This window comes from Brachionichthys hirsutus, unplaced genomic scaffold (assembly GCF_040956055.1).
Source record: "Brachionichthys hirsutus isolate HB-005 unplaced genomic scaffold, CSIRO-AGI_Bhir_v1 contig_487, whole genome shotgun sequence".
Classification (NCBI taxonomy): domain Eukaryota; kingdom Metazoa; phylum Chordata; class Actinopteri; order Lophiiformes; family Brachionichthyidae; genus Brachionichthys; species Brachionichthys hirsutus.
In genome coordinates this window covers 7,096-26,500 of record NW_027180649.1, presented here as the reverse complement: position 1 = coordinate 26,500, position 19,405 = coordinate 7,096, and the positions used below count along the sequence as shown (strand labels likewise).

The 19,405-nt window shown below is 42.1% G+C and overlaps 1 protein-coding gene across 1 annotated transcript in view; it reads right to left on the bottom strand.

Moving 5' to 3' along the window:
* Positions 1-15,280, bottom strand: part of LOC137916322 (plectin-like) — a 34,999-nt gene extending 19,719 nt beyond the window's left edge. The window contains exons 1-24 of the mRNA XM_068759366.1: positions 15,163-15,280; positions 13,122-13,183; positions 9,747-9,836; positions 9,174-9,209; positions 8,444-8,521; positions 8,253-8,345; positions 7,441-7,607; positions 7,103-7,218; positions 6,860-6,963; positions 6,388-6,507; positions 5,939-6,034; positions 5,712-5,839; positions 4,733-4,826; positions 4,017-4,171; positions 3,602-3,923; positions 3,427-3,504; positions 3,133-3,294; positions 2,886-2,990; positions 2,693-2,788; positions 2,459-2,584; positions 2,055-2,207; positions 1,806-1,960; positions 1,423-1,549; positions 608-791 (exon numbers count right to left, since the gene is read on the bottom strand). Of these exons, the coding sequence (XP_068615467.1) occupies positions 608-791; positions 1,423-1,549; positions 1,806-1,960; positions 2,055-2,207; positions 2,459-2,584; positions 2,693-2,788; positions 2,886-2,990; positions 3,133-3,294; positions 3,427-3,504; positions 3,602-3,923; positions 4,017-4,171; positions 4,733-4,826; positions 5,712-5,839; positions 5,939-6,034; positions 6,388-6,507; positions 6,860-6,963; positions 7,103-7,218; positions 7,441-7,607; positions 8,253-8,345; positions 8,444-8,521; positions 9,174-9,209; positions 9,747-9,836; positions 13,122-13,183; positions 15,163-15,280 (2,965 nt within the window). The remainder of the gene's footprint in view (positions 1-607; positions 792-1,422; positions 1,550-1,805; positions 1,961-2,054; positions 2,208-2,458; positions 2,585-2,692; positions 2,789-2,885; positions 2,991-3,132; positions 3,295-3,426; positions 3,505-3,601; positions 3,924-4,016; positions 4,172-4,732; positions 4,827-5,711; positions 5,840-5,938; positions 6,035-6,387; positions 6,508-6,859; positions 6,964-7,102; positions 7,219-7,440; positions 7,608-8,252; positions 8,346-8,443; positions 8,522-9,173; positions 9,210-9,746; positions 9,837-13,121; positions 13,184-15,162) is intronic.
* Between the last annotated feature and the right edge of the window lie 4,125 nt (positions 15,281-19,405).

The following is a 19,405-nucleotide window of genomic DNA, read 5'->3' as shown; positions in this document are numbered from 1 at the left end:
GCATCATTTTGTCAGACAAAAACGGAGACGTGCAGAAAGGTTGAACCGTGAATGTGTAACTACAGCAATGTCCACAAAGCCTTTTCACACCTTCTGAATACCGTTTTGTAAAATCGTCCATGTATTTGCTGAGCCACTAATACACACACAGCTCAACACACACTGCAGCCGCAGCGCACGCCGCATACTGCAGCACGTGTTCCTTCCTAGTAGTAGTTACCAAGCTAGTAGGAGAACCGACGATACGAAACACAGCAACATCCTGTTTAACCTACGAAATACGGGCTTCTACTTTGAGCTGCCAAAAAACAACTTGGGAACCGAAACGACATGCTTTCATTCAGAACTTGAGCTACACGTGATTGGTTATGACATCTAATCCAAGGCTTCTATGCATGTAGACACACACACCAGCTTGGTGAGCTGTAGCTTTGACTTTCTTGGCATGACACACCTTTGAGCTTAACCACCCTTAGTCCTGAGAGGTGAATGACATTTACGCGCCGCCAAGCAGCTCGATAATTTGTGAATAAGCCCCTCTGAACATCCATGAACTATCAGAAGAGAAATTATCGCTTTTAAAAACAAAAACAGAAAGAGAGCATACCTTTCTCCATTGAGCGAAGCAGGGTCTCAAAATGCTGCGTTGTCTTTTTGTACTCGTCCTCAACCTGCATACGGTCGTCAGGGTCAAAGAGCTGCGAGTCCTGGCTGTCCCGCATGTAGTCCTGATAGTGAAGCTCCAGGTTCCTCATCATCAGTCTGTACTCCTCTGGTTTCATGCTCTTTAACTGCACAGGATGGAGAGAAGGTGGGAAAGGATTAGGGGCAGGAACACAGTGGAAATCCTATTCCTATGCTGAAGCGACAGAAGGCATCATTTTGATAGTGATATATTTGAAGTCGGGTTTAATTCTTGGACCCCCCCACATGAATTTAATTAATCATGACAAAAACATTCCTTTGCTTACTTACTAACAGTAATCACATTTCATTCTCAACTGTAAAGATATTCGTGAAATAGTGACATAATAGTTTGACCATATTATGAAATTTTAAATCATAGCGGTATCTTTATAGATCATAAATAAAATAAATCATAATAATTATTAATGGAAGTTTTATCATGGTCTATATTAGTAACTTTTGAAGGTCAAGACAGTTCTACAATTTCATCTCAGTGCATCTTATTGCTATTTGTAATCAAATATTTATGAAAAAAGTGAACCAGAATTGATGTTCCTATTTTAATCTGCCTATAAAAATGAATCTACTCTTCCGTGGTTTGAAGACCCATGTCTGGAAATCTAAATAAAAAAACCTCAAACAGATAAGCGCCTCGGCAGAGGTAGTGAGGACCATTGGCCGAGGTAAAAAAATATATATATACCACACACGTACATTAAAAGTGGTGCTACTCACCAGGGTGATGTTCCAAGTGCGTATCTGTGTCAGGTCCTTCATCAGGTACTGCCATGACAGCAAGCTCTTCATGTCTACATGAAGCCTCTGCCACATAGACACCATCTGTTGATGACCTGCATCCAGACTGAAATAGGACAGGGAATTAAGAAACACACTGTACCCCGGGGATTAAGACTAGTACACGACTGTGCATTTGGTAATGTGTCAGAGATATTGCAATGTTTTACTCCTGAGGTCCCAAGTTGGTGTCTTTCATTTAGAATTGCTAGGATCAGCGGGGGTTTTTTTAACGGAGAGTGAGGCTGCGTAGTTGACTACATTTCATAGACGTGGTCTTCACATGCTATACGGCGACTCAATCAGCTCGGTTTGATGATCACCTGGACACACTGTCCATGGCCTCCTTGTTGACTGGAGGTATCAAGTAGCAGACAGAGGGCACCATCGCCTCCTGTCCGGAGTGGTCCAGGACCTTCCACTTGACAGGCTGAGCGTTGTTGAGGAGTGCACACTCGTCTCCTTTATGGACTGTGATCTGAAATCACCAATCAGGATTGATAAATGCTCAAAAGGCTTCCCGCTGAATGACCGCACATCAGCTTGGGCAGGAAAGCGTTGATGGTTCTAACCTCCTGCTGCTTGAAATCGCAGACGGCTTGAATGGGCAGTTTGCCTTTCAGGGGGGCCGCAGGGTTACGTGGCTTCAGCTGGATGATGGACTTGGCTCTCTTGTTCAGGCCCGTCACAAGAGTCTTAAATTCATTCAGCTGCTCTCTCTCCTCCTGGTGACCAACAGATAAAAAATATGAGGATGATCATCCCGATTGACCACACACATTAAATATAAGATATGGGGGGTGGGGGGGGACTTTGCTTTTGATTGTAAATTTTCATACAATTTATTACACCGAACTGAAGAAGCATTTTGGATGAGCTGTGAAACGTCTTCAATCTTTTCCTACAAGGTCAGTTTATTCAACACTGAGATGCTTGATGAATGGGAATGACTGGGAATCTCAACCGACTGACTCACCACAGCATCCTGCAGCAGATCCTCCAGGCGTGTAGCTGTAGTGGTGTGATCGCAGCTGTATTTCTTTTTCATACTCTCTTGCATTTTTTTCATCTTGTCCTGAGCTTCTTTCACGTCAGAGAAGAACTGCAAGTAAAAACGAGCGAGCGTTTGCTTCATTGCCCGACGGATGCTCGTAATATCCTCACAGGACTTCCAAGAAATTGACTTTCACCAATAATCACTCTTCCATACCTGGTAGTAGGCTGTGTTTTCTTTAAGATGAGCCTCAATGCAGCAGCAAAGCTGGAGAATCCAGCTCCACTGAGTCTGCAGAGCAGCTGTGAAGGACTGCAAGAGGTAAAGAAGACATTACAGTAGACTAGACAATGTCTTACTCTCTAGCTTCCGTCTCTACGTGGCCCTTGCTGTTTATGAGAATCATCACCTCAGCCGTCTTCTTTCCAGGATGTCCATCTTTGACAAATTTGTCTCCCATTGCCTGGATATCATTGACCTTCTTCTCCCTCATCTCCAGCTCTCGCATGAGACCCTGAACATATCCAGATAATTAGTGGGAGAAAAAAAACTAAACATTGATATTTATTTTTTTCTTTTTTTATCGAAGCATGTTTTACAATACCTAGAAGGATTATTTGACAAATATGAGGTCTCGATTCACTTCTAAGACTCACTGAGTAGTTGTCTTTCTTGGCTGCCATGTTGGTGTTTCGGTCACTCCAGTCAAAGTTGACCTCCTCCTCCTCTTTGTCATTCAACCACATTAGCTCTTTAGTGGCCGCACTGACAAAGGCGTGAAGTGATTCCAAGTTCCTCAGGCGGGACTTGGAAGAGTTCTAAAAACATTAAAAAAATACCAAAAGCTGGTTAAAAATAAGCTCTAATATACCCATAATTAAAATCCTACACATGAATTGCAGATAAGAAATAGCAACACAGAAACATGTTTGAAACATGAAAATATTTACCAGTAGTTTGCCATATTGGAGGTCCAGTTTGCCCAGGTATTCTCGATAAGAACCCTTGCCTACAGGAGATAGCTGAGCCTGAAGAATATGACAAAAAAGGGATGGTAGTTACAGTACGTTCACAAACAGCATCACAACAGCAGCGGGTATGTGATGCTTTCCAGGGGTTTACTACCTCATCAGCCCTGGCCCGTTCAATCTTGGCTCGGAAGTCCTCCACGGTCTGGTGCAGGCCTCTGTGGCTGCCCAGCTGGGACTCCACAGAGGGAAGATCAGCGCCCCACTGGCCTTCGTCAATGCGATGCTGGTTCTCCTCCACCCAGGCCAAAAGGTCTTGGACATAGCGAAGGGTTACGTCGTCTAACTGGGGTCGCACCTTCGTGGCGGCCTGCTGGGAGGTCTGTGTAATGGGAGCTCGGGCACTGCTTACAGCAGACTTCAGACGAAGGTTGTAATCGCTGCGCAAGTTCACTAGACGCTCGTGGAGACGGTAAACCCTGAGGACAGGAGAGCGGCAATCGACAGTTAAGACTCCTCTGAAGACCTTTGTCAGTGCGGGATGCCTTATGCCGACTTAAAAAGGCACCCACCTGCGGTACATCTGCTCAGCCTGAGGGTGGCGCCCATCCTTTAGTATCTGCACATCATTGAAGAGCAGGCGGATCATGCCGTCAGCTTTGTCGAGCTCCCTTTCCACCTCCGCTGTGTGCTGCGCTGGTTTCCCTGCATTCAGCAGACGGATGTCCTGAAGGGTTGGAAACCGAGAAACGGAATCATTTTTCCCATTTCAAATGGGGAAAACAGAAGACTTGAGACAAAAATATATATATATATATATATATATATATATTTTCTATTCTTTTTTACCTTGTCTGCATTCGTGCTCCACAGTGACAACGTACATAACGTCAGTCACTGTTAGAGTTCTATGCAATTTTTATTCTTATAGTGATTGTATGCAATTTTTATTCTTATAGTATAGTAATTTAGTTCCCTGCATCTTTTAATCAACATATCTGGTAGATAACATTCATATTAATAAAACACATTTTGTCATAATTTTTTAATATTTACTTAATGACTCTTGAGATTGCTGCTTATGAGTTGTTTACTTAATAGCAGAGGTTTGTACATTCATCGTATGACTACTGATGCATGAAAATGAACTCAATTTTTTTAAATCGTTGACAATAAAACAAATATTCCACAATACCAAACAAGTGATTTTTGACCATTTCCTGCATTATGCCCATTATTCTGTCTTTCGGAATACAATTAAGATTGCAGTGTTTCTAATGGGACTCACGGTCTGAAGCAAGGTCTCCAGGTTGCCCAGTTGGTCGTCACAAGTCCCAGACTCCATCTGAACCTTATTGACTATCCTCTGGAGCCTCTCAAGTCTGAATAAGATCAAATAATAAAAGAAGAATTAAGAGCAAACAATACAGAAAATCATCCCTGTGGTACTGATTGTTCTACATTTTCCAAGCCTCGCACTCCCTGCCTGACATTTGGAACAACCAGTGTTAGACAACCAAATTTAATCTGGAACAGCAAACACCAGAGATCATAATTTACAACCAACTGCATTTCAGCAAATACGCCCAATTTGTTAGGATCACTCACAAATGCTATTCCTCAGTGGCAGCTACGAGACGGGGTGTTTGTCTCACCCTCACAATGCATCCTAGGAAACCGCTGCCGCATAGCAGTGAGGAACGAGGTGCAAATCACAAATATTTTCTGACAAAGGCCTCCTTGTCTGCTCATTCAGTCGTTCACATCTCAGAACTATTAGCGAGGCCATCAGTGCCAACGTGGCTGAGCCATCTTGTGACATAAAGCCACCCATTTTTTCGGGCAGGACGAAACACTCCTCTAAATACATAGTGCATTTCCATTGCATAATTTTTCAAAATACATTGTGACAAAAGCTAATAAAAAGTACTAAAAACGGAAAATAGAGATTCACCAACGTATGATAAATGGTCACGTTTTATGGAATGCTGGAAAAATATGCATCAAGTTTGCAGTTCAAATCTGTGATTCTGTGATTCAGTATCATTTGATGCCCTTTCTTGTTCATTTAAGAAGAAAATAACTTCATTGTCAATATGCTATGCCAAACTTTTAGGACAGTCTCCATTTGCTTCTTGTTGAAACAAGCTCGGTCTGCAAGTTTTTCATAGAAGCAGGATGTGATTACATAGGTCCACAGTGAATAGGTAATTTGAATTATAAATATATAATGAATATATTGTTGAATATTTATCAATATTCCTAACCTCTCAAACTCTATTCTCAGCAGCCGTTCCCTTTCCAGGATGGCCACATGGAGTCGACCCCATTCTTTCTCCACATCAATGGGATGGTAGCCTGGAGGGACCTTCACCTGACCAGCATGCACAGCGCTCTGTGAGCAGGTGGGAGTAGAATGCATCCGTCATCATCATCCGTCAGTAAAACAGAGTATAATGGAAACAAAAGAGTGAAACGTTGGGGGCAGACTTGCCTCAAATGACTGGTAGATGTGCTCGGTCCGGTTCTTCTCAGATTCTTTCACTGGAAGCTCCGTTTCTTTGAACTTTAGGAACTGGCGCCAAAGAAGCTATATCAAATAAATACACAAACATGCATAGTCGTCATTTTGTTGTTAGACATCTCAAATATTGAAATCTGGTGGAAACATACGGAACACAAACAAAGTCAACAGGCCGTGTAGGAATACGTCGAAGAAAGAGAGGCAGATTTTAATGTCAGGGTTGGCAGTAAACATTTGAGTTATAAAAGAAAACGTCTTTAGACAACATTGGCATACGATGAGTTAATTATGTATTTCTAATACCTAAGGGGAATGTAATATGTGTGTGTGTTTGCAGTACAGCCACTGCAAACACACCTAAACAAAGACAAAGACTCTCGGATGGACGCATAATAATCTAATAGCAGAACTCCTCTCACCTCGACCTCCTCGTAGCTGGCGGGGAACTTCCTCTCCTCGAAGATCGTGACATGGTGGCGGATCCACTGGAGCAGGAGAGTCACCCGCTCGTAGTACTCCTGCCAGCGCAGCTCCAGGTCCTGCAGCCAACACGGCAGGAAAACGGAGTTGCGAGTTTGAAAACAACAGACAAGAGGACGCTTCTTCGTCAGCGTTGCCGCGTTCGATCACTCACACAAAACACGAAACTCAATTAAACTCAACAATCCAGGTCTTGTGTGAGCGAACAAGGTGAAAGGGTAGGCTTGAGATTGCAGATGGATGTAATGGGAGAAGGGAGACAGTGGTGGGAAGAGTAGAGTTCCCATTTACTGCCAGAGTAGAATTCACCTATGAGTCTAGTTACAGTCTCATCATGAAAATGGCCTGGCTCTAACGCTTATGCTGTGTGACAATGCAGTTAGTCTTCACCACCTGTGTGTCTCCACTCACGTTAGCTCTCAAGCCATCATGTGCATCGGTGCGTGGCATTGCATCATACAAAGATGAGACATAAGTGATGATGGACTTCTCATCAGGGTGTGGGACATCAACATCTGAAAGCAGACAAAAAAAAAAAAAGGTTATTAGCCAAGCGCGAGAAGAAGAACATGGAAATACTGCATCGAAAAACATTCAATAAAGTCGATCGATATTAATGTCTGACTACAACGGATTAAATGCTCCCCGTTGTACCTTCGGGGTCCAGTAGGCGTGTCACTCCCAGGTCTTTCTCTGCCACCCCAAAGGCCTGCTCCAGGTTCTCCTGGTTGGTCTGGTGGTACACTCTACCCATGTCAATGAGTCTGGGACTGGGGGACATAATAAAAGGTAGGAAAGATTGCATCAGCAAAGCTTAAAAAAGAATTACAATATTTAACTGCCACTATACAGTTATAAAGCATGTTCAGCATAATAAAACATAACTGGTAATTTTGTTTATTTAATCTGTAACGTTCCTTGAGATGAGTTTCATGTGCAGTAACTGTTTGGAGTCTACAATCATTAGACTTAATAAGAAGTCATCTACTCACTAGTGCTTGTGTATGACGGCGTTGAATAGCTTGCCGTCTCTCCAGCTCGTGGAGAAGTTATCGCAGCGGATGTTCTGGTAGCCATCCGTCATCCTCTGTGACCAGAGAAGCAGCTTCTCCTTGGCGGTCATGTCCTCCGACTGGCCGTTGACCTGGATATCTGAGATCTGAGGCAATGCAATGAAAATGGAACATTAGGGAAGATGATCTTGGTTAGAATGTGTCAATAATTAGATATCCGGAGGAAATGATCAATAGTGGAAACCAAAAGATCAAATTTGAATAGAAATGCTGGACACCGATTTTAAGGAAGTGTTCAAAAAAGTGTTTTAAGGAAGATCAGATAACATGTTTTTTTTTTACTTAATACTAATATGCAACAGATGAGCTACTTTGTTTTGATGTTTTATATTTCTATTATACGCCGCGTGAAGTGGAATTGTTTCTAACTTGGCTGACAGGAAGCAGAAGCGTTTCTGCCTGCCCTAGTCAGAGGAAACGGCACCACAGAATCCAGATAACGTTTCATTTGGGGGACTGTCAGGATGGGAAAGATGAGTCACAACGTGTATTTCCACTTTATTCATACACGTATGATTATTTTTATATTATCTTACCTGAACTTCAGAGTTTAATTATGTTAACTATCATACAATCATTAATCATAGTTCGATTAGATAGTAAGGTGTTTTGCAAGAGCTGAATCCATTGTGATTGATTCCAGGGAGAAGGGAAACACCAGCCAGCAGATCCCAGAGATGAAGTATGGAGCGATAATAATAATGAAACACAACACTGACTGAGGAGGAGACCTGGAAGTGGAGGATAATGGTCCATATTAACCCCAGGGTCAGCTTGGGGTTCCCATCTGCTATGTCATCATTTCTTATGTTGACCAGCTTGACCTGAGACAACCAAACGGACACACCAAGGTTATCTCGAGACCTGGTTTGATCAATCTTTTCAGGATGTAAACTTTCAAAGTAAAATGCTTATGTCATACCTGTCTGTGTCTGAGGAAGTCCAGCGCAATTTGTACGTTTTGCAGCTTATGGAATCGCATGCGGCCTTTCTCTCTGGGCTGAGGAGGGAGCAAAACAAATTTGCACTCAGAGATTGTAATCATACTCCTGGTAAAGGATTCAGTCGGGCATGATGAAGAAATAAATGTAAAGGGGAAGAAAGTCATTCAACAAAATTAATAAATGCATTTTTTGAATACATTTCTGTCTTGCGAGATTTAAACTGTATATTTTTTATATTGTAATTTATCTCTGTCCCAGACATGGGACAAAATAATCTGCCTATAAACCATTCTTCAGAGTACCGATGAGACAACTTGGTTTTGTTGCTTCATGCTCAGATAAACTTGTGTTGCAATAGCATTAGATTGAAATTTGGAATTCAAAAGACAAATCAGGAAGAAATAAGACGATGGAGTGGATTAGACATCCTGAAACATATTTTTCTAAAGCATTTTGGTGCTCTGCAAAACAAAGTAATGCCAGTGGTACAAAGCTGCAACACTAATAATTGGGTCCCGCAGCCATTCAGCAGCGCCTGCTGGTACATGAATATATTTTTGGCTTAGTTTCTGCAGCATTTAAACTAAGCAAGCCGCCAACGAGTGAAAATTAACGTTACAACAACCACAACAACAGTTAATCCACACGCACAGCCACATCACTGGGAATGTGTAGAAAGTAAGATAGGTAAGTTACCAGCCCACTCACCAACCGAACGCTCCTGACCATGTCTCTCTCCCTTGGCTAGGCCCAACAAGAGCAGTGCAAAGAGAGGAGGCGGAAGTCAGATGCCAAAGATCAGAACACACAGAGGAAGGTTAGAGGAAGCCAAAGAGGAGGTGAAGAAGATGGGAAAGAGTAGCAGGAAAAGCAGAAGAACCATAGGTCAGATAGGATCAACGTGCACACACACACATGCACACACACACACACTCACAAAGAAAGGCCAAGGTTAATGTTTAAAGACTATGGAGGCATTCAGCAGCAAAAAAGCTTCTCTAAGGCTCTGGACTACAAGATGTGAAGAAACAACACTGCTGCAACCTAACCCCTAACCCTTTAGAGTGATTCTGGTGTATTCAACCCGACAATCTCTGATACACAGGGAATAAAGGGACTCGAGATGCTCAATTTCAATAAAGTATAACACATGAAAAAATTAGATTGCCAACTAGTTCAACTTCAACTTAGGTTCTATTGTTTGGTTGGAATTTGTTGCATCAGGGATGACATTCCATGTTGATTTACGACATGCAATATTTACACCATGGTCGTACTCACCAGTGTGTCCCCAGAGAGGACCTCCAACAGAGAGATCAGGTTGTGTCCATCTCGAAGGTCTTCATACAGGTCTGTCACATGATGCTGCGACTGCAGACACAAAGGAAAGGCGCACGTCACAACACTAATAACCAATCCTGACACAAGTGAAGCAGAAGCTGTTTCTGTCGCTGGAAAGAAAAGCTGTTGCTGACTGAATTTCTTTTTCACAAAGCACACATGTCAACACTAAAAACTTTCAGCCAACTGTGTATTAGATTTCTTGAGCAGTCGGAACATTTTCTTCACTAGTGCAAATCTACACACGTCAGGAATGTGTAGCCACGAGCAGCCCAGCCTGACTCCTGAAAATACCAGCCACAGATGTTCCTTTGACAAGTGATAGATGGGATTACATATCAAAATATATCAGTTCGAGAAAAGAAACTGGGTGCACTGGTGACAGGGTGCATTAATTCACTTATCAAAGTCTGCTCTAGGGGCCCCCGGGGGAGTCTGGGGAGAATCAATGCGGAATCATGAGGTTGGGGAACCGCAGTCAATAGAATAAAATAGAAAAGTTTAAACTCCATTCGTTGTCCATACAATTGATGTGAAAGACAGAGAATCAAGTGAGTGAGGGAAGATGTGATGGATCAAAACAGCAAATATGAGGAAGAGGTTCGTCTCCATGCCAAGTAGACACTCATTCCCTGCCACGCTGCTCCAACATGCTCGTACCTACCTCCCCCCTCCGATGCTGGGTGAAGACGGATGAAAGACAAGCGATGGAGACATGGAGCGAATTGAAACAAAGAACAGAGACAAAGATAAGAGCAGAAATTAATTAACATTCATTATGGAGATGGAAAGGATTTTATTTATTTTTAATAATGAATATGGAGCATGAGAGACAGAAAGATGAAACGAGAAGCGGTCCATTAATTTATTCAGCTGTATAACAAAATGTAGTGTGAGCATCCATTATCAGAGTGAGCTTGGCTGGGTGGAAGGCGCCTCAGCCCTGAAACGGAATGAACGATTATTATCCTTGCAAGTTACGACAGTGGCTGATGCCGCTTGCCTGCACAGTCATGACTCACGCACAGTATAGATCTGAGCGTAGTAACACACTGCTACCACTGGGGTTTACAGTCTATTCGTTTTAAGAGAGATACACTTGCATGATGGACCATGAACAATCATCTACATCCCTGGTATCATGTCCTTCATTCAAACAATGAGGCTCGTCATCATCTAGTAGCCAATTTCAATAGGCATCCATCGCCACTCCTCATTTACATCGTGAAGAGGAGGCTTTGGGCTCTGAGGCCCTGCTCAGCCATGCTGACGGGTGGGTGCCACACGTGACAGATTGGCCTCTCCAAAGCAGACAGTTGCTGTGTAACCTTTTCAAGATGAAAAGCATTAGCACACATGGCTTGCATATCCTCTTCCTGGTTCGCTCTCATGACCGCAACACTGTCTGGAAACTGAACACTTAACATACCTTGGTTTGCACGTAAAGTTTAGGTCATCTTGTGCAATTCTTTCCAAGGTTACCGTCTCCTGAGCCGATAGATAATCTGACTACAACCTGCAGTTATTATACTTTTTAATCTAATCAAGTGTAGTTTGTCGGACCGAACTAGGAAACTGATTTTAGACCAGCAGCTGGCCCAACATTCCACTCTGACTCAATGTGAAAAGATTTAGTGAACGCAGGAAGCTGCTCTCCGGTCATTTGGAGCTTTTCAGGGCGGCGCCTAACCTATAGTTTTCCCTTGTCAAGTGAACCATTAAATCAATTTAACATGAGCGAAGCAGATGATGTCAATATCTTAGTTTGTCTTTTTGAACATCTGGTTACATATTAATTGTCATCCAGAAGAGGAGTCCTCTTTAAATTGTATTTAGGTCTATGGTTGGTTTTATGGTCACTGATTGAACGTTCTCCCTATGCAACAATCCTGTTAATGCTAAGGCTTTGACAGAGAACTTCTCAATGAGAAACTCATTCGCATTATGCAGTTTTGGATAATAAACAATATTTTCCAACAGGGGCATTCTTGTGCAAGTACCATGGCAACAGCATTGAGGTGAATGCACTTTGTATGAATCAATGAAAGCCTTTCAGCGTTTGCTTGGGATGAACGTACTTAGTCTGTGTGACACGGGTTCCCGTGGGGCTTGAACCGCCGTGGCTCCATGCCGAGACGAGAACTTGCCTTTTCAGAAGGAGCTAAGTGAGTCCAGATGTCTGTGACTCACCTTCCAACATTTACGGCGTGCACTCAAGCGAAACAGGAGGGAGTGACTGAACCATGGCATAGAATATATTGGCATTGCGTATTTAGGGAAAGGAAAACACACACTTGGTGCAGATTTTTTTTCCCTTCTTGTTCCATTGGTTTTAAAAAAACAAAACGCGAATGCCCCTGTGTGGAGTGAATAATGTGGAAGCACTTAACGTTATAAGGCCGTAAATGCAGCGCTACTGATGGGAGTGACCTGGAAAAAGTGGCACAGGCAGAAATGTTTTTACCACCCTTTAGGTGGAGTGTTGAGTTATAGGGGGGGGGGGGGTCCGGGCAGCTCCATCTCAACCCTGACCTTGTTTATCTCAATGAACATGTGATGATGCATTGATGGTTTTTTAGGCTGCAGTTTGAGAATAGAAAGTGAGGCGGCCGAGAATGGGGACGGGTGCTGAAGGACGGTTTACACAGGCGTTGAGCTGATGACAGGATGGACCTGTCAGAGACCGGACGTGAGACAATATTGACCAGCTAATGTGTCTTCACATGAGCAGGGGGTCGGATGCCAACAATGCTTATTTAAAAGAAAAGGATCACATTTCACACAATGATCGCCTGCCACTAAACGTAGGCTAATGATGAAGATGATGATGATATTTGATTCCTACCGCAATAAAATCAATAAGAAAAGAGGAAGTGTAATGTTTATGCTGACATTTTTGTCATTGTAAAGACATTAAAGCCATTACTTTTATTTTGGTAATCCGTCATCATGGAGAATTACGTTAATCTCACAAAAATAGTCATGCCCAGTCAAACTGTTAGCATCTACACTGTAGATTCTACAGTTCTAATATGGTTGATAACAATAAACTCTCAACCGCTGCTTTTTGTTTTTTATTTTTTTACAACTATCAAACGCTTCAAAAAGCTCCCTGTGGCCAATCAGTGTGATTCCCAACTGATTTTGATACAAACAAGGGATTCTATCCTCTGAAATCCAGACAATGTTGTTATGCAAGAAAGTTCACAAAGAGACATTTGTTAACGAGTGCATTCACTGTCTGTGAAAACGGCGTAGGCATGCACAAATGAACTGGGTTGTGTGTTTAGAGCATGACAGAGAACACATCCTTACCTTTATCAAGTGCTTGTTCACCCATTTTGTGAAGGTCTTTTTCTGTACTCGATCTCGTTCATCTGCAAAAAGTAAAGCCAATGACAGGTAAGTGCCAAACACACACAGTAGGTAAAAGGAAATCACAACTTTATCAATACAAAGTCTTGAAAACATTCCCAATCAACAGCAAAGCTTGACGTACACAAGAGGAAACAAAAGAGGAAATCGCAGATAACAGACTCGTTTCATTTAAAAGACCAAGAGATTTATCGGTGGGTGGACAAACTGAAAATCGGAATCAGACAGCGCTAAGCCAGCTGCTCCACCGCTGCAGGAGAAGCCTTGTTATTGCAAGGTTGCATGCGTCTCCATGACAACACTGCCAGCTGTGCGCGTAAAAAGGGATTATTTTCTTCTTGCAGTGTGAAGATACTCTGCAAGCTTAATGGAAGACATGACAAAACTATAGCAGGGATTGCAAACGTCCAACAAGAACGAACAAGACCTTGGTTAGGAACACACCCTCTAAGCCAACAACCCCCCCCCCACATAGCTACTCAATGATGTGCATCCATTGAAGTTCAGATAAAAAAAAAAAAAAAAAACAAGGTGTGTCGCTGTACTGTTTATTATGGACACATCAGAGAATCCCAGTTCTCTGATGTAAGACCATTTTTGATTTAAAGGCTGCCATTCACTGAACAGTTTAAATATGACAGACTGTCAGTTGGTAAATTGAAAACTGAAGTCAGCCATTTCTTTTATCTGCGCCACTTCATGCTTTCACTGCGGATCTCACCTCTGGTGACTGACACAGCAATTATTCCGATTCACCTTAGACCAGGTTGAACTTCAGACAGCGTCATAGGGCCGTCAGTGTTACCAGCTCTCAGGGAATCGACTATCTTTCTAGTGTGTAGCGACACACACCCAGCAATGAAAAGCAGAGGCCTGAGATCTAGTGTCAAAACAAAAAAATAGTTGCCCAGAGGACACGTTTGTCTTCTTGGAAGAGAGTCGGCAGCACGCTCTGAAAATGTTCTGCAGCTCCATTTTCTTGAAAACTTCATTTAGAAGCCTTTAAGCTCCTTAGTTACCATTTGAGCCAATGGATTGCTGAGTTTTACCATTTGGCCTCAGTGTTTTTTCCTCCTGTAAACAGGGCAAACATATCTGTACCCAAAGCGGTGGTGTGAATGAAGACACACACACACACACACACACACAGGCTGCATTTTTTTTTACCTCATTAGTGCATCTTTTTACCTTATTAGTGCATTCTCTTTTAACCTGCTGTGTGAACTCATCGTACAGGTTTCATTCGTGTATAAGGGCTAAGTGAACGTAATGCATCAACTGTCAACAGACCAAATACAGGTTTCAAGGAAGAGTTCAGAGCAACGATACAAAGTCAGTATCTGCACGTATCGTAACTACATTACGTCCGATCATCAAGTGCAGATCGAAGGTATTCAGTTGATATCTTTTTTAATTGTGTTATCATCTGTACTACACGAAATGTATACAACAGCAATAGCACTTTGTGGATAAAGACAAGAAAAACATAATCGCCTGATAACACCTTAATCAGATAATTAAACCGGTCCAGCCGATCTACAGAATGTTTTTACAATGGCTAGTTATTTTCTCAATTCATCTATGGAATGACAATGTGAAAGATTTCACTTAAAGGCCCGTAGAACCCATAGTAGAACCCATATATCTGAGGAACAAGCCCCCAAATGCATGCATGCTGCACAACAAACACTGTGAATGGGCTTGGCTGACCGATATGAAGGAATCAGATGATGCATTTAAAGAGGGGAGGATGCACCCTTTAGTCACAAGTGGAGAAACACTGGCCATCATGGTCCAATCAGAATTACTGAATGCTTTTTTTTGTCTTTTTAAAACATAGGTAAATTTGTATGTAGCTATGAAAACACTGAATATGATGCCACCTTCTTTCGTAATCTTCTAGCTCTTAAAGACATGAAAGCCACCTAAGAATTCAGATTGCAATTGAGCTATTTTCCATTATCTCCTGTCATGCATGTACCTTTCCTGCCATCCGTGGCCTTCAGCCTCCCTTGGTAATAGCCTTCTTCTGAGGACATCCTCTCTCTGCCCATGCCGTCAGAGGAGAAATTCCTGTATCTCTGCTGCTGAGAAGTCATGGTAACCGTGTGTAAGAACACAGAATAATAATCCTAATGACGAAATGTCCTCGTCGGGTTCCCCCTTGATGGCGACTTCTTCGTCTCTTGATTTTTATCTGTCCCTCCAGATTACAGTCCCTCGGAGAGAATCCACTTGGCGCTTGACAAACCTATACAAATCCTCTCCCTCGCCTCGACTCTCAACCTCCTCCCTCCCTCTGCTCTACCCTTCTGTTATTTTTTTCCTCTCCCTTTACCCCTTTTCTCCCGCTCACTATATTCCTTTCATAGCAAATAGTGCCTGGAGGCTACAAAGTCTGGGCCTGTCCTCACGTGCGATGCACAAGTGTGTATTCTGTGGCACTAGTGTGTGCAGGGCATGATGGGAAGGTTCTCTGAACACACCCCTTCCTCTCGCAGGGTGCCGTATTTCAATGAGGCGGGGGAGACGGAGTGATTAAAGCCGGGGTGTGGCAACCTGCACACACTATCACTAAATCACTTAATTTACGCAAGACGAAACAGTGGGTATAACAAAAAAAATGCCTGTGCTGATATTTTATACTGTAAGAAATGATAACCAGGATTAACAGAGATTTATACATATAAAAGAAACAAGGTTGAGTTGTCCCAGTAACACACCCAGGTACAGGTTCCCACAAACACACCTCCCATGGTTAATCATTGAGTCAGAGTTTCCCAGAAGAGACGGGAACGAGGACTGCTACAGATTCCAGGAAGTAATGATGAATGACCACACCCTGATTTATATATATATATATGAGAGAGAAGCCCCTAGATCAGCTTCTGCATCTGATTCTGTGAAATCTTAGGCTTTTCACTTGATGCTTGCTTTAATGCAGCTGGAGCACCTTTCTTTGGCTCTTCATCCATAGTCCTCATTAAGTTCCAGCCCAAGTATGTGTCAGCAATTTCCTGCTGTGTGGAATTACGACCAGACAAACTGGAGCGCACCAAATCTATCCTCTCCTGTTCACCGACAGATGTTTTCAGATAGCTGCAGGCATGCAAATAGTTAAAAGGATTAATAGTCTGGGTGTTCTTTGTGGACATTTCATTAAATCCAAATTGCACAGACTGGAATTTTTGGCAGTTTCATGAGCCAAATATCCACAACAGCGATCCTGTTCACATTGATCTTGATGGTGACATCAGTGTCAGCAAGTTCAAAGGATGAAAACCGACTAATTCTACAATGAAACAGCAGTAAGAGGGAAATGGACTCAAACATAACTCAATGTTGAAAAAGGAATGACCTAATATTAGCTCAAATTAGATACTAGGTGCTGGAATAAGTGAGACTAGCTGGGAAAATACACTGAGCATAAGTACATGGTATGCTTATGAAATACATTTATTTTAAAAAGTGAAATATTGGTGCTTTAATCCTACATTTATTCAGTTTTTCCATCTTCTTGACTGATGCTCGGAATGATCCCATTCTTCCCACCCAGATAATTTGACTGATATGATCAGATCTTATCAGGCAAAGAATTCTTTTTTTTTTTCCTTCTACAGTGCTGCATATTGAATATCACCTGTATGAACATGATCGCCGCTTGATTTGTCAGCGTTAATGTGTCAGCATGGGTTTGCGCTTTGACATGTTTTGAGCCACGTTTGCAGCCACACCTTTGCAGTTCCTCACAATGTCTAGGCAAGCCGAGGAATTCAGGAGTGGTGCCTGGCTGGGCAATTAAAAGAAAGAGAAGCAGAACCATATCTTCAACAGTGTAGAGATTACAAGCAGGACTCCATGAAGCGTTATCATGCATACAGCCTGAACATTTGAATTATTACATTCATTCAAACCGCTGCAACAGATCAAGATTTGAATGAAAGAGACCAAAAAAAATGGTCAACTCCAGTTTTTCCATTTTCCATTAACAAAATAAAGGATGTAGCAGCAGTAGCAAATGGAAACTGATCTGTGACATGCCGTAAATTGAAATATGCACCAAAAGCTACTGTGGCTGGATTCTACCACACAAGAGAAACCCTAGAAGGAGACCCAGATGGGAGCAGGCCAGGAGGCAGAGGAGTGGAACATCTTAGTCATGAGATGTTTCTACTTTCCACCCAAAAGGAGGCCTGTCATTAAGGTCTCAGCATGCTTATTACGCCGCTCCCTCTGCCTGCTCCATCTAAACCAGATGGAACGCTCAGGAAAAGAACTTTTGTGGAATCAGAAGGAGGCATTTTTGCTTTTTCAAATTCCACCTTTGAAGGTTGGCGGTTTTTGATAGAAGCGACAGCTAAATTGTCCTCTGTCGTTACTGATCCCTGCAACAGTGTGATGGTGCTACAATGAGCCATTCTAAGCTATCGCAACTTGGATTTGGCAGCTATTTTCATTTATTACCTGCAAAAAAAACAAAACAAAAGACACGCCGTCACCCATGGCTGCTTGGTGTTTACTGGGAAATGAATTAAAGTTTACACTGTAAAATACAATAAGTGTGGTAAGCATTATACCTGCTGACCGTCAGCATGCAAGCTTTGTTTTTATTAGCTTATTAGAGGTAATCAGAGGCAGAACTTTTCGGGGAACTATTTGCTTTGCTGCCAAACGAAATACCATACAATTGATTCTATTCGAGACGGACCACCCTTTTTACTTCGTGCTACATAAAATGAATGTAGAGATCGCAATCAAATAATCTTATAATTTTAATAATAATTAATAATCTTTCACATGTTTAAATGATTGTAGAAACATATGTGCTTCACACACACACACACATCAAAGGGGACAAAAGAATCCCGGACTGTCATTATGGCTTTAGAATGAGCTGAATAGTAAAGCAAATTCAAAGGTTTATGTGAATATACCCTGAACAATACGTTTAATTGCAGAGGATAGAAAAGTCGCCGGAGGACCGACTCTACCAGGTTACTCCTGCTCTTTTGTCCTCATCCCTCCCTTTCACCCCCCTCGTTTACACATTAGCCAGTCCGGGTAAAAGTGGAAGAATTTACAGCAATGATCTGACTGTCACACCCCAGATAAGAATGTTGATACAACTGGGAGCAGCCTAAACACGCCGCGAATGATTGCCTGGCTGCGTTTCTGTCATGAGGAGGAAAAGCAAGGAGTGGATACAGCTTTAAATGTGTCCTGTCCTGTGTGACATTCTGCTATTAAATATAACTTAACTATACAGGCCGATCAAGCTGGGTGGCTCAGGAAAAGTCGAGAAACATGGTGCACGGATTTATTGTCACACCTGTCTTTAGATAATGCTGTCAGATTAAGATCTGATGGTGAAGCTGCAAACCCATTTTGAGTCAGTCTAAGCTACCCCCTCAAAAACCCATGGCAGCTGAATATTAACATAGCTCATTGTTGCGCTCGAGAACCATGTGTGGAAAGCCCCATGTCTGGGATTGTGTAGAACGTTAATATTTCAAAATTGGTGTATTCAAACGTGACGCGGTGCACGGAGAGACCACTGAGACAGCTGCCTTTTGATTGACAATTATTTTTTTTAAAGCACGTGCCTCCATCTGCAGGTGACTACGATGATATGTCTAATCCATAAGGTGTTTAAATATTGGCAATGGATATGTGACAATTGTAAATTTGTAAAAACAATTCATTACTGAATGACCAATTTAAACATATTTTATTGTGTTACTTTAAGACTTCTCAACACTAAATAAGATGAACATAATCATGAAATGATGATTTTGTTTATTTTTTAGAAATATGTCTGTGCTGGTCTGGTCAGCACTTTCAAATTCCCTTTCATATATTCTCACCCTTAGAATTTAAATCTGTGTCTGGTTTTACGATTTTTAGGGGACTAATGTTTGATTGAAAAATGATGGCTAGTTTAATTACCAGAGAATAGGAGCTGCAAATTCATTTTCTGTAATATTATTTCACATTATCACCACATTTCGGCTTGAATGGAGTGAATATATTAGTAATGTAATCCGTGTGGAGAACAGTTTTATATAAGTATGTCGTTCTTTTCATATAGACCTACTTTCTTAAGCATGGCAGTTTTCAAAGACTTAAACAAATGTGGAAGAAAGGGAAGTTGAGTGGCGTTGCTATGACAGCAGATACAAACACAGCACCACACGCAGTGGTAGTAGTGAATGACACACACCATA